The sequence below is a fragment of the Hemicordylus capensis genome, chromosome 1 (assembly GCF_027244095.1).
Source record: "Hemicordylus capensis ecotype Gifberg chromosome 1, rHemCap1.1.pri, whole genome shotgun sequence".
Lineage (NCBI taxonomy): Eukaryota > Metazoa > Chordata > Lepidosauria > Squamata > Cordylidae > Hemicordylus > Hemicordylus capensis.
In genome coordinates this window covers 387,351,791-387,364,596 of record NC_069657.1, presented here as the reverse complement: position 1 = coordinate 387,364,596, position 12,806 = coordinate 387,351,791, and the positions used below count along the sequence as shown (strand labels likewise).

Below are 12,806 nucleotides of genomic sequence, written 5' to 3'. Positions count from 1 at the left end.
TGCAGAAAAGGGGGATCATCGTAGTAGCAGAAGAATAACACAATTTGCAGATAAGCAGAATGCTAGTAATAAAGAAGATATCAGGCCAATAAAGAAGCAGGGAAATGACTTGACTAGCAAGCCAGAGGTTGCTGGTTCAAATCCCCGCTGGTATGTTTCCCAGACTGTGGGAATAATAAATAATATTATTCCCAGACTATGTTTCCCAGACTATGGGAAACACCTATATCGGGTAGCAGCGATATAGGAAGATGCTGAAAGGCATCATCTCATACTGTGCAGGAGGCGGCAATGGTAAACCCCTCCTGTATTCTACCAAAGACAACCACAGGGTTCTGTGGTCACCAGGAGTTGACACCGACTCGATGGCACACTTTACTTTTACTTTACCAAACCATTAAATCAGGCATTCAGGAGGTGGCATTATCCATTGCCTACCATCTCACCTGCAACTGAAATGTTTCAGAGAAAACTAAACAGGCACTTGAAGGCTTGCCTGATGTGAAGGTGATTGCAGATAACAGGAAAAGGGATAAAGGATACAAAGGCAGGAAATGACCATGATAACAAGAGTAATTCTTGCAGTGTTGCATAAAAAGGAACATCACACTGAACTGAGAGAAAATGAAACAGAAACAGTAGCAAGTAACATATATAGTGCATGTACATTAGGGATGTGCGAAACATTTTGAGTACAGAATGATCTGTACCCGAAACTGCCCATTTTGGGTGATTCATTGCCGAAACAAATCACCCTCTTGTCCTCCCAAAATGTTTTGGAGATGAAACAAATCACCCCATTTTGGCTCTGAATTATTTGTAGTTTTGGCCCTCCATTTTGTGGCTGATAAAGTGCTTCTTCTACCTCCTTCATTTTGAGTTCTGACGTCTATTTGAATTTCCCGCCTTTTTGCCCATAAGGTATAATGGAGGTTTCAGCAGCCCCATAACTGCTCTTGGGGGGTGCTGGGCTGGCCCAGAGCGAGTGGTGGTGTAGTGCACATAGGGTGCCAGGGTACTGTTGTTTCTGAGGTGTTCTGAGTGTATATTCTTTAGTAGCAAATGAGATTTTCTATACAAACCATGAATCCACTCTCATTTGCTACCAAAGAATCTATACACAGAACACCTCAGAAACAACAGAACCCTGTACCCCATGGGTTAGAAACCCATAGGGATGGTTGGCACCCTATGTGCACTACACCGTCACTCACTCTGGGCCACGACAGCAACCCCCCATCATGCAGTTATGGGGCTGCTGAAACCTCCATTATACCTTATGGGGGAAAATCTTAAAGACGTGTAAACTTCAACAAATAACCAAAAACCAGCCCTCTGCCCAAATCCTTTGAAAAAATTCTGGTAGCTTCCTTGCCCCCCCTTGGGCACTACCACCAACCCCACACCACTCTAGGCCACCCCTTTCCCCCCAACGGGAAGCGATGCATCTCCATTATACCTTATGGGGGGAAACCTTAAAGACGTGTAAACTTCAACAATTCACCAAAAATCAGCCCTTTGCCCAATCCCTCTGAAATTTGGGTGGTAGCCTCCATCCATTAGGCAATACCACCCACCCCACTCTTTTGGCTCTGTGACCCATTTTCTTGATCTGAATTGATTTGGATTCGGATCCAAATCGAATCTGGGGTGATTTGGATGGTTCAGATTCGGAACCAAAAACGAATTGGGGGTGTTTTGATTCAGATCCGAATTAAAACACCAAAAATCCAAATTGCACACCCCTAATGCACACATTCAGCCGAAGGAATGGCCAGGTTGAAGCCATTCAAAACATACCACCATCTAGTGATGTATCAAGCATTCAGAGTTTCATGAGACTGATTAACTTCCTGACAAAATGATCACAGGTGGACCTGACCTCCAATACTACCAACCAGGAGGGTAGCTGATTCTACAGTGTGAAAAAGGACAGGGTGTAATATTCAGCAGCAACGAAATTAATATATAATCAGTGCCCTGCTGGAGGCAGAGCAAAGGTATGTAAAGCTTGTGCAGTCTAGTTGGTGTCAACTCCTGGCAACCACAGAGCCATGCTGTTTTCTTGGTAGAATACAGGAGTGGTTTACCATTGCCTTCCTCTCGCAAAGTATGAGATGATGCCTTTATCATTGTCACTGAAGCGAGCATCTGCCTCCAGCACCTTCCTATATCGCTGCTACCCAATAGAGGTGACTACATATATATATTTACTAGGCACAGTCTGGGAAGCATACTGGCAGGGATTCAAACTGACAGCCTCTTGCTTCCTAGGCAAGCTGCTTCCCCACTGCGCCACAAATAGAATAAGAGCTATTGGCTGTGCTATTTGGAATACAGCATCTCCACTACTACACTTAGGAGCATCTAGTAATAGTGTTTTCTTATCACAAACCACTAGAGACAGTTATGACAAAGCCTCTCCTTTAGTGCACCAAAGCAACTGCAGCACACTGATGCATCTTCTACATAAATACCAGGTAGAAATCAGATACCATTCTGGGAAATCTCTAGTGTTGGCAGACACACGGGGCAACATCCAGACTAGTTAATTATGGCTAAGCACTACTGAAATCAATGAGACAAATTAATCATAACACTGAAATTAATGGGACTTAAAATAATTATGACTAACTTGTCTCATTGGTTTCAATGGTACTTAATAGCCATAAATAACTTAGTCTGGATGTTGTTCACTGAGTAGTGCCTATCTAACGAGCACTGGGGAACCTATACGAGGAAATCAGGATGTTAACCCAATCAACATGATGCAATGTCTACCACTTAAAACAAAGAGACATCAGAGCAAGATGCACAAGTGATCAAGTTGACGAAAGCTAGGTACCTGTACAAGCAGAGGCATATCTATATTATTAATTCTCCAAGACGGGCCATGCATGGGGACGTGGTAGAAAGGGAAGCGATTGGCTGACAGAGTTTGCAAGCAAAAGCACCTGATTGGGCAGTGGGGATTCCATATGCAGATAGTGGGGAGGAGCCTGTGGCACTGTGGTGATTGGGCAGTGGGGATTCCCTATGCAGATGAGGAGGAGCCTGTGATGGTTAAGGTCAGTTGGAATGCAACTACTGGTCGGAAGATGTTCTTGATTGTAGAGGAGAGGAATCTCTCTCTCTCTATATATATAAAAGGATAGCAGGCAGGGGTCTGCAAAAAGACAGGTCGTGAGGGAGGAAAGAGCCCCTACAGGAGGAGTATGTCGTTATGTGAATTAGATGAGGAAACAAGATGAACAAAACCTGTTAACTCAGGAAGGGAGGGAAAAAAACATGAAGGCAGGGGGAAGAGAGAGTGAGTGGAGGAGAGAGAAAGAGAAAAAGAAGGGAGGAGGAAGAGAGACAGAAGGAAGGGCAAGGGACGGGCCTGAGTCTGTCAGCAGCCTGAGGGGAATGAGCGGCCATGGCAGCACTAGCAGCAAGGAAAGGCCCAGTCAACCACTGCTGCTGTTTGGGGCTATTGAGGCCATTGTCACAGGGAGGCAGGCAGGCAAGAGATGGGCCCTGGCTAGTCAGCAGCCTGAGAGGAACGAGCAGCCATGGTGGTGGTGACAGCAAGGAACTACCTGGTCAACCACTGCTGCTGCTCTTGGAAGGAGGAGGAGGAGGGGGCTTAGGTGAGGGTGGGGAGGTCTCTGGGGATAGGGGGCTGCAGCTTGGCCAATGGGCAGCAGGGTGAGGGGGGTGGAAGCGGAGTGCAGCTCAGGTGATGCTGGGAAGATCTCTGAGGTGAGGGGAGCTGTGGGGGGGGGGGAAGCTGCAGGGGGGGGTGAGCTGCGGGCAGGCGGGTGCCACAGGTTCAGTGCACAACTGCACAGATGCTCTGTGCCGGGTCAGCTAGTTTTAAATTTAAGGAATAATTCCATGTTTAAGATGAACTTGTATATCATGGGCACTCAGTTGTATTTCCAGCCTTTTTGCACATGCCAATCATGCAAAAGGTTTATGATCCACATATGGAAACTGACACCTGTTGAAACTGACTCAAGATTATATGTATTGGCATGGAATGAGCTCACATTTGAAGTCATATTTGCAAAACTTCACTACACCAGCATGGTGTAGTAGTTAGAGTGCTGGACTAGGACCAGGGAGACCTGAGTTCAAATCCCCATTCAGTCATTTCTCTCTCAGCCTAACCTACTTCACAGGGTTGTTGTGAGGAGAAACTTAAGTATGTAGTACACCGCTCTGGGCTCCTTGGAGGAAGAGCAGAATATAAAATATAAATGTTTTTTAAAAAAATAAACAGACATTGCTGATCCTTGAAATACCTGGATTCAGTCAGTTCCTAACCTTAATGGTCAGAACATGAAAAAAGATTCGAGTTTAAACATCAGAAGCCTAAAGGCAAGTATAACCTCAAAGGCTTGTTTTCATTTTAAGCTGGCGTATCCATCTGATCACCTTAATTGGTGCAGCGGGGAAATGCTTGACTAACAAGCAGAAGGTTGCCAGTTCAAATCCCCACTGGTACACTTATATCGGGCAGCAGTGCTATAGGAAGATGCTGAAAGGCATCATCTCATACCGCGCAGGAGATGGCAATGATAAAACTTTCCTGTATTCTACCAAAGAAAAACAACAGGGCTCTGTGGTCACCAGGAGTTGACATCGATTTGACGGGACACTTTACCTACCCATCTTTTGATGACAGGTTATGTCTGTCTTCTGCTTCTTTACTATCAGTTTTACTCTTCACAGGGGTGCAATCTGAAGCTTACTAGAAACTACTCATTACCCTCAAGTATGACAGCCTCCGCTCCCCAAGCCTATACTCTTCTTTTTGCTCCCTCTTGACCAAGAGTATTGCTAGGCATTGAAAAGATGCAGGGCCCAAGCCCACAGCCTCCCTTTTGGTGGGTATGATTGATTAAACTCAATTATACCCTGCCCCCAAGAATAATTATGTATGCTTTTCAAGTCTCTAATGTTATAATACAGCGCCTATGAAGGTGGAAGCAGCAGAGAGCTAGGTGAGGCTAGTAGCTCTCTTCCATGCTCTGTGCAGGTGCCTTTACTGCTGCACTTCCTTTTTGAAAGAGATCATGGAGGTGGCTATCGAGAGAGAGAGAGGGTTCTGAACAATTCATTAGGGGCCTGTGTTGTGTACCCCATGGGCTACCCCTTAATGACACCCCTGCTCTTGACCCAGCCAATCGTACATTCGTTCCCGCACCTCCACAACGCCCAGCATCCGCTCAGCCAAAGGTAAAGTAATACGAGTCCGATGTCCCCAAGCCGGAACACAAAACGCGCCATCTGCACTACCCAATGAACATCCCCAAACCGCTGCTAGCAACCGACGCTGTCTCGCGCTCGCTTCGTATGAATCGTATTAGCCTATGGTTGCAGCCCTTAGGTGAGCGAGCTACCCCTCCCGCATGATGAGAGAAACAGCGACTACGCTTCCCAGGATGACCCGCGGCCATTCCTCCAGGGCGCTGCGAAGTTAACCGCACAGCACTATGGGAAGCGTAGTACTCTCCGAATACGGCCATGAACCAACGGCCTTTTCATTCTATGCAGATGAGGGGGCGGATCTCTTGACCCGCGTTGGGAAGGATGTCAAGGGAAGGCCGGTAGGCGGCGGCAAGAGCAGCTGGATGCGGCAACTGCATCTCCTGTAGGACAAGAAGGCGGGGAGGAAGAAGCAGTAGCCGGCGGCGGCTGCGTCGGGCGTGCCATTTCCTCCTCCGTCTCTCGCATGTGTCTTAGGAGCAATAGGGGAGCCTTCGCCTGCGGGAGCCATGTCTGAAAGCGGCTCCTCGTCCGCCCGTATCCCCAACGGCGGGGGCGCTTCCCGGCAGCCCGGCAACAAAGTGACCGTGGTCCTGGGGGCACAGTGGGGCGACGAGGGCAAAGGAAAAGTGGTAGATCTGTTGGCGCAGGACGCGGACATCGTCTGCAGGTGCCAGGTGAGCGGCCGAGCCGGAGTCACCTTGAACCACTCCGGGAGGGATCCTTTCTGTGCGTGCGCGCACGGACGGACGGGGAGGCGAAGCGGCGAAGGAGCGACTTCTCCGTGGCCTTTCACGCCTTGGTTTCTATAGTAACTGCAGCCGCGGTCTCTTTAGGCACCCAGCATTATCCCGCTGCTGCCGGCCCAGATGAGCCCCTCCCCTCCTCTCTCAGGCGCCTCTCATCGCCTTCCTCCGTCCCGCTTCTCCCATCGCCGGCTCCTCTCGTGGCCCCTTGACTGCTTCCTTCCCGCCTTCCATTGTTGTTATGTTGGAGGCTTCTTTGGAACCGCCGCGAGCCTGAGGAGACGCCGCGCCTATCCCCGACAGGGCGCAAGCGAAGCCGCGCGGCCCGCTCCTTCCTCCCCCGCCTCCTCCCTCCTCCCTCCTCCTCCTCCAGTGCGGGGCCGTTGGTTAAGGCCATTTGCCGCTGGGCGCGGGCGGCTGTAGGGTGACTAGACAGTCGGCGGGCCGGCCGGCCGCTGTGTTTCCCTTCGGGCGCCTGCAGTGCAGCACTGGCTTCCGTCGTTGTTCTTGCGGAGGCGAGGCAGGAAACCTTGTGGGGCGAACCTGTATGTGGGCGAGAAGTGGGGACTGTTGAGGCCTCTGCAGTATCCTCACCTGTGGGCTGCTTCCTTCAGAGTGCCGCCTGACTTCGCGGGCGGGAGGAGAAGGGCGAAGACTTCGGTTCGTGTGGTGGTGTGTGCACGCAGTCCGAAAGGAAGGACAACCTTCTGTGTGTGCGCTCAAAAATTCCATTCACACCCTGATATTATTCTGCGAGTTTACTATATGTGTAAATATCTCTCACGCAAATACTTCTGTCTTGTTGGGTTTTTCCTTTTTTGTTTATCACCTCTGCTTATTCCAGCCATATCTGCATAGGTGGTCCGCTAAAAATAATAGTAACGAAATAACAGGCAATAGTAATATTTGGAATTCAGATTAAAGTAATATTTAAACACCTGACTCTGTATTGCTGACACATTTACCTAATTCAAGGCAACAGGTGTTTAAGTATTGCTTTAATTTGTATCCAAGTATGATGGTTGCCTGTATTATTTCCTTATTTATACCGCACCACCTATGTATATAGCTGGTATGAGTACAGGTGATAAGCAAGATAGGAGCCTTTGCATGAGAGTCATGTTGTTTATACAAACATTCTGAGGCTGTCCCAAGAGCACGGAGACAGTGACTTTACAGTGTACAGCAAAGCTACTCACAAGACTTGCTGGAATCAAAAGACCACCATGCAAATGCCTAAATACTTCCATGCACACAAGAAATTTGATTATGAACATCTAAATGCAGCTTCTTGAATTGGATTAGGATTCTCCTTTCTTCAGAAATGCCTGTGCAAGGGGCTATGCTGGGAAAGTTCCTTCTCTGTTGCGTGTGGAGAAGTTAACATAAAACTATAGATTTTTGTCTAGAGATTAAAATCTCATATTTCAAACTTGAAAAGGTTGCTCAGCCTTAAGCAGAAGAATAAAGTAAGAGTTCCATGCTTTGGAGCTGAAAATTGAAGACTTTAAACTAACACTTATAAATGTAGCTTATTGTCAGTATTCAAAACATGTTCTGCTTCCACCCTGCCGTGTGTGTAGGAATCTGTGAAATATATCTGTTGAACTGCAATTTAGAGTAAAACCTGGTGGTGGTTATTGTTAAAACTGGATGGAATAACCATGTGCAACAACCTCTAATTGAGTAACATCCAGTAGTTTCTTGCACAAAGCACATGTTTTGAAATCATTAGCAGTTACTTTGTAAACATTTTTTCCACTGCATGACTTCACAGATTCATGATACCTTAGACTATGAGAGATTAGGAACAAATATCATAAACTCCAAGTAAAGTGTATATTAAGTAAAGTAAAGTGTGCCATTGAGTCGGTGTCGACTCCTGGCGACCACAGAACCCTGTGGTTGTCTTTGGTAGAATACAGGAGGAGTCTTCCACTGCCATCTCCCGTGCAGTATGAGATGAGAGCCAGCGTGGTGTAGTGGTTAGAGTGCTGGACTAGGACCAGGGAGACCCGATTTCAAATCCCCATTCAGCCATGATACTAGCTGGGTGACTCTGGGCCAGTCACTTCTCTCTTAGCCTAACCTACTTCACAGGGTTGTTGTGAGGAGAAACTCAAGTATGTAGTACACCGCTCTGGGCTCCTTGGAGGAAGAGCGGGATATAAATGTGGTGGTGGTGATGATGATGATGCCTTTCAGCATCTTCCTATATCGCTGCTGCCCGATATAGGTGTTTCCCATAGTCTGGGAAACATACCAGCGGGGATTTGAACCAGCAACCTCTGGCTTATTTATTTATTTATTGTTAAATTTATATACCGTCTTTCATTAAAGCAATCCCAAGGCAGTTTACAGCAAAAAAATTTTAACACAAGATGGCAGTCTTGGCTTGCTAGTCAAGTCTTTTCCCCACTGTGCCATTAGGTGGCTCACACTCATATTACGCTTTGCTTATTTTAATGAACTGTCATTGGAGGAGAGGGCTAGCCAGTGTGCTTGTGTAGAAAAAGGTCTTGTAGATTGCAGTGTTGGAAGAGCGGACCCATGTTATGTGAATTAGCTGCATATAGTCAGCTTGTTTAAAGCCTTGTGTGGGTGTTTGTCAGAGGGCCTTATAATTTCATATCTCTATATAAACACCATTAAGGCTACTTTATATACTAAGATCAATAATTGTTTCATCCAAGTATAATCTGTTTTTCATTTGTAGTTGGGCTGTGCTGAATGTTTCCCCATTTTGATTTTCAGGTCAAATGTATTGTGTTTGAGGTGAGGCAGAAATTTCTCTTTAAATTCCCTTGTGAGAATGTTGAATTCACTCTTTTCTTAAGTCTTATTGTTTTTGTTTCCTTTGGCTTTTTCCTGGATTAACCTTAGGAGCAGTCCCAGTTGATTGGGGATCACATAGTGAATGGGATGACATTCTAATGCTGTACAGTCAAATTTAGTTACATGCTGACATAACTGAGGGCAAATGGAGTCAATTCACAGTGAGGGTAAAGCTTCCTTAATAGATGAACACCTGTAAAGGAATGGCTGAAAAATGCCAAGGGGGAATGTTTTTTGATGCTGCCAGAAGAAAAACTAAGAAGCATTGAGAATTTTTTGCTCAGCTTTTAGTGGTTGTTACTCCACAGTCATGGGCAGAGATGTCTCTGAGCCTTGCTACCGAACTTCTTTTGACAGGAGGTGCATGACATTAATTATGGACCTCAGCTGCACCGTGGTTAGTAAGAGAACATGAAGGAAAGTCTTGGTAAAGAAGCAAAGTAAGGATTGTATGCGAAAAGGCAGTTCTTGGGAACTTGCAATTAAGTTTGTGTAGAATTGTGGTCTAAGAATCCTTTCTCGTTGTTTACACACTTGATTCCTTATTGTCATAAGAATGCAAGTAACTTATTTAGAGGACTTGAGGTTGGACATTCCAGACTTGGTTCTTCTTAAAGCCTTGTATAAAGTAATGATGAAAGTGGGTAGCAATGAATAGATACAGATAGGGGTGTAGCTATAATTGAGCGGATGGGTTCAAAGAACACGCCCCCCTCAACTCCTGAGGGCCCCACAGCTCCGCCCTTCCCTATTTTCTGCATTATCCCCCTCATTCTGAGGAGCCACCAAGGAGAGGGGCAAACCCGGGCCCCCTTTCACATAGTTACGCTCTTGGATACAGAGATAAGCTTAAGATTTGTGGAGTTCATAAAATCTTTACCCGTATTAATAAGCAGACATTATAACATCTGTGCTCTAGAAACTGATATCCATTTTATTACTGATGACTTCATGATCAGAAATTGACTTGTTTTGTGGTGATAGTCAACTTTTTGGTTTATTTTCTCCAGGCTTTGTTTACATTGTCTGACAATGCTTGGCTGGATAAGCAACAGTGGTCCATGATATTTGAGTGATAATAAGAATTTAATGTTGTGACTCCATTAAAGAAACTCAGCTTTAAGTTGCCACTAATAAGAAATACCTTTTAAAATTAGAATATGGGACATAGGAAAATCACAACTGGCTGCTGCTAGTATTTCAAATATTCCTCCAAAGTGTTTTGATAGATGGCCACAATTCAATTTTAAGAGAAGTGCAGGTTTTTATATGTTCATAGTAAATTCAAATTTTCTTGACAAATCAGGATATTTTTAGTGGAAGACACTATAACAAATTTAAATATTGGGCTTAAATTTTATATATCTGATTTTTTAAAAATCAAATTTTATTCCTTGTATCATACACAGCAATTTCTTGTAATTGCTTTGTAACAAGTTAACAGTCACTTAAGGCAGCAGGTTGTAGAGAGGATGTAATTTTCTTTTGTCTAATCTCAATGTGTATTTTATTTTTTTAAAAATCCTGCCAAAAGCAAGGAGGGTGTCATTTTAACTTTGCTTTAGGTGATAAAATGGCTAAGACTGCAATCCTATATGCATTTACTAGGCAACAGGTCCCATTGAATGGATTGGGACTCACTTCTGAGTGATCATGCTCAATGGTTGACATTTTGTAATCAGGTATGTTTGGAAGTGCACATGCCAACTGGCTTGTATTTGTGTTCAGGACTTCTGCAATGTAGTCTACTTTTTGTGTAGAAGAGTCTCATTCTAATGGAAACTTACTACCTATTTTTAGAGTTTCCTTAGGAAAGGAAAGATTGTGCCATCAAGTAGATGTCAGCTCCTGGCAATCACAGAGCCATGTGGTTTTCTTGGTAGAATACAGGCGTGGTTTACCATTGCCTTCCTCCCATGCAGTATGAGATGATGCCTTTGCCATTGTCACTGAAGTGAGCCTCCACCTCCAGCACCTTCCTATGTTGCTGCTGCCCGATATAGGTGACTACCAATATATATTTTCTAGGCACAGTCTAGGAAGCACACCAGCGGTGATTTGAACTAAGCCTCTTGCTCCCTAGGCAAGCTGCCCTTAGTCCTAAATTAGAGAGAGTTGGATCTAAAGAATTAAAGCCAGTTTTGTTTTTATTAAATTAAGTTATGTTAATAGGCTCTATAACATCCAACACCCCAAACATAATGCCACTTATTTAGGAGTAAGCCCCATTTGATTTTAGTGCTTAATAATTCCAAATAGAGCTGCTATTCTTTAGAAAGTTCACTTACAGGAATTAAATTCTGAATAATTCTGTATTTGTTCTAATTCTAAATTGATATTCATGTTATGATTTCTCAAAACTATTAAAGCATGATAACTTAGGATCTGCATGTGCCTCCTGATTTGAGTGTGTATTGAGAACTCTAAAATTAGAAGGATTAAATTTCTTTTCCAAAAATAAACTGACATATGATTCAAACCTGTATTCTATAGGTTACTAAAGAGAACCTCTTTTTACAGTATTAACTGGTAATCATTCCTTTGTTTTCACAGTTAAGTCCAGACATTTCATTTTTGAACCCCTCCAGAATGTTGTAAGCTAAGCATACATGATTAACTGCTGAAAGGCATACAAAATCAACTGCTCCAGGGTCACTCCAGATCTTGGTGATATGCCACGTCATGGAAGACTTTGGGGGCAATCAGCCCTTCCAATGTTAAGTGGAATAAGAGATCATTCTTTTTAAAAAAAATTGTTGTGTGATTCTGAACACTTTGAATATGTGTCCAGGAACAAGTGTGCTGCTCTGTGAGATAGATGAGGATGGCATATTTGAGATTTTGTTGGTTTCTTGGTAGCCTAAGAATTTCTGTTCTATCATATTGCAGGTGAATCTTTTCCAAAAACTTTCCACTGATGACATCTGCAGCTTTAAAATAAGTCTCTCCTGGAAGCTATCTAACTATTTCATTGGATATAGTTGCAGGCAACTATGCAATGCTGAATTAATCTTTATATGTCATGCCAGAAATCAGCACAGTGTTAACTTGTTAAAATATTATCTCATTTTTTTGACAGACATTTACTTAACTGCTTTGGATGATGACTACTTAGGATATATTAGGATTATCAGGTTGTAGTCCGGGATTGGACTCACATTTCAGACAGACAATCAATCTGTTTAAAATACTGGTTCTTCTTCAATGACATTCTTTCTGTGCCAAAGGAGATTTAATATAAACATTTTTCTTTAATGGCACTCATGATAACCTTGGGGATATTTTGAGTCCCAAGGATTACCATCACCATTTTGCAATGAGCTTTGGAACTGGGTTCTTCTTCAGGGCTTGCTTTTGAAGACAGAATCTGCCCCCTTCAATGAAAACCATCCCTGATGTTGCTGCTTGGATACAATAAGCAGGTATTACCATGTTCCTGAGGTTGCCTGGTGTTCATATGAGTTGACCCTTAATTTTAGTCTTCAGGAGATCTGATACCCGATATATCCATAGTAAGAGTTGCTTATGTGACTTATAAGCTCCCAGGCACTCTAGTTCTATAGATAGTGCAGTGACAGGATGGCTTACGCTAGCATAGCTAAGTACCACTTGGATTTGACACATAGTGTGTATGACTTCTGTCACATTGCTCTAATTCCTATCCCTGTTCTAACTCATATGTGCCTTATCTAATGTAATAAGGAGTTAGGACAGGAGTAGGAATATGTGGAGATGTAATCTGGTGACTGAAAGGATTTTACCATGTTGTATAAGTTCTAGTGCACTGTGATGGTTCTTTCTGCATGTTAGGGCACATTTGATTATGGAAACTTAGTGTAATAGCATCAGCCCATGCTTGCTGTGTGCAATCCATATGCTGATCATTTTTTTCCCTTTTTGCTCTGGGCCAGTGGTCCACAAAATCAGACTACTAGTTGTGCATGTTATCCTCAGTATGCATTACAGACA

The 12,806-nt window shown here is 44.1% G+C and overlaps 2 protein-coding genes across 7 annotated transcripts in view; one reads left to right on the top strand and one right to left on the bottom strand.

Annotated features, from left to right (window-relative positions):
- Positions 1-5,429, bottom strand: part of CATSPERE (catsper channel auxiliary subunit epsilon) — a 129,714-nt gene extending 124,285 nt beyond the window's left edge. For 3 of the 5 annotated variants that reach the window (XM_053301908.1, XM_053301918.1, XM_053301926.1), the window contains exon 1: positions 5,181-5,429. In XM_053301908.1, coding sequence (XP_053157883.1) covers positions 5,181-5,212 — 32 coding nt within the window. In that variant the 5' untranslated portion in view covers positions 5,213-5,429. The remainder of the gene's footprint in view (positions 1-5,180) is intronic. The other 2 variants (XM_053301890.1, XM_053301899.1) reach the window with 1 other exon arrangement.
- Positions 5,430-5,565: 136 nt separating this feature from the next.
- The window catches only part of ADSS2 (adenylosuccinate synthase 2), a 58,471-nt gene continuing 51,230 nt past the window's right edge, over positions 5,566-12,806 (top strand). For both annotated transcript variants that reach the window (XM_053301957.1, XM_053301941.1), the window contains exon 1: positions 5,566-5,933. In XM_053301957.1, the coding sequence (XP_053157932.1) occupies positions 5,766-5,933 (168 nt within the window). In that variant the 5' untranslated portion in view covers positions 5,566-5,765. The remainder of the gene's footprint in view (positions 5,934-12,806) is intronic.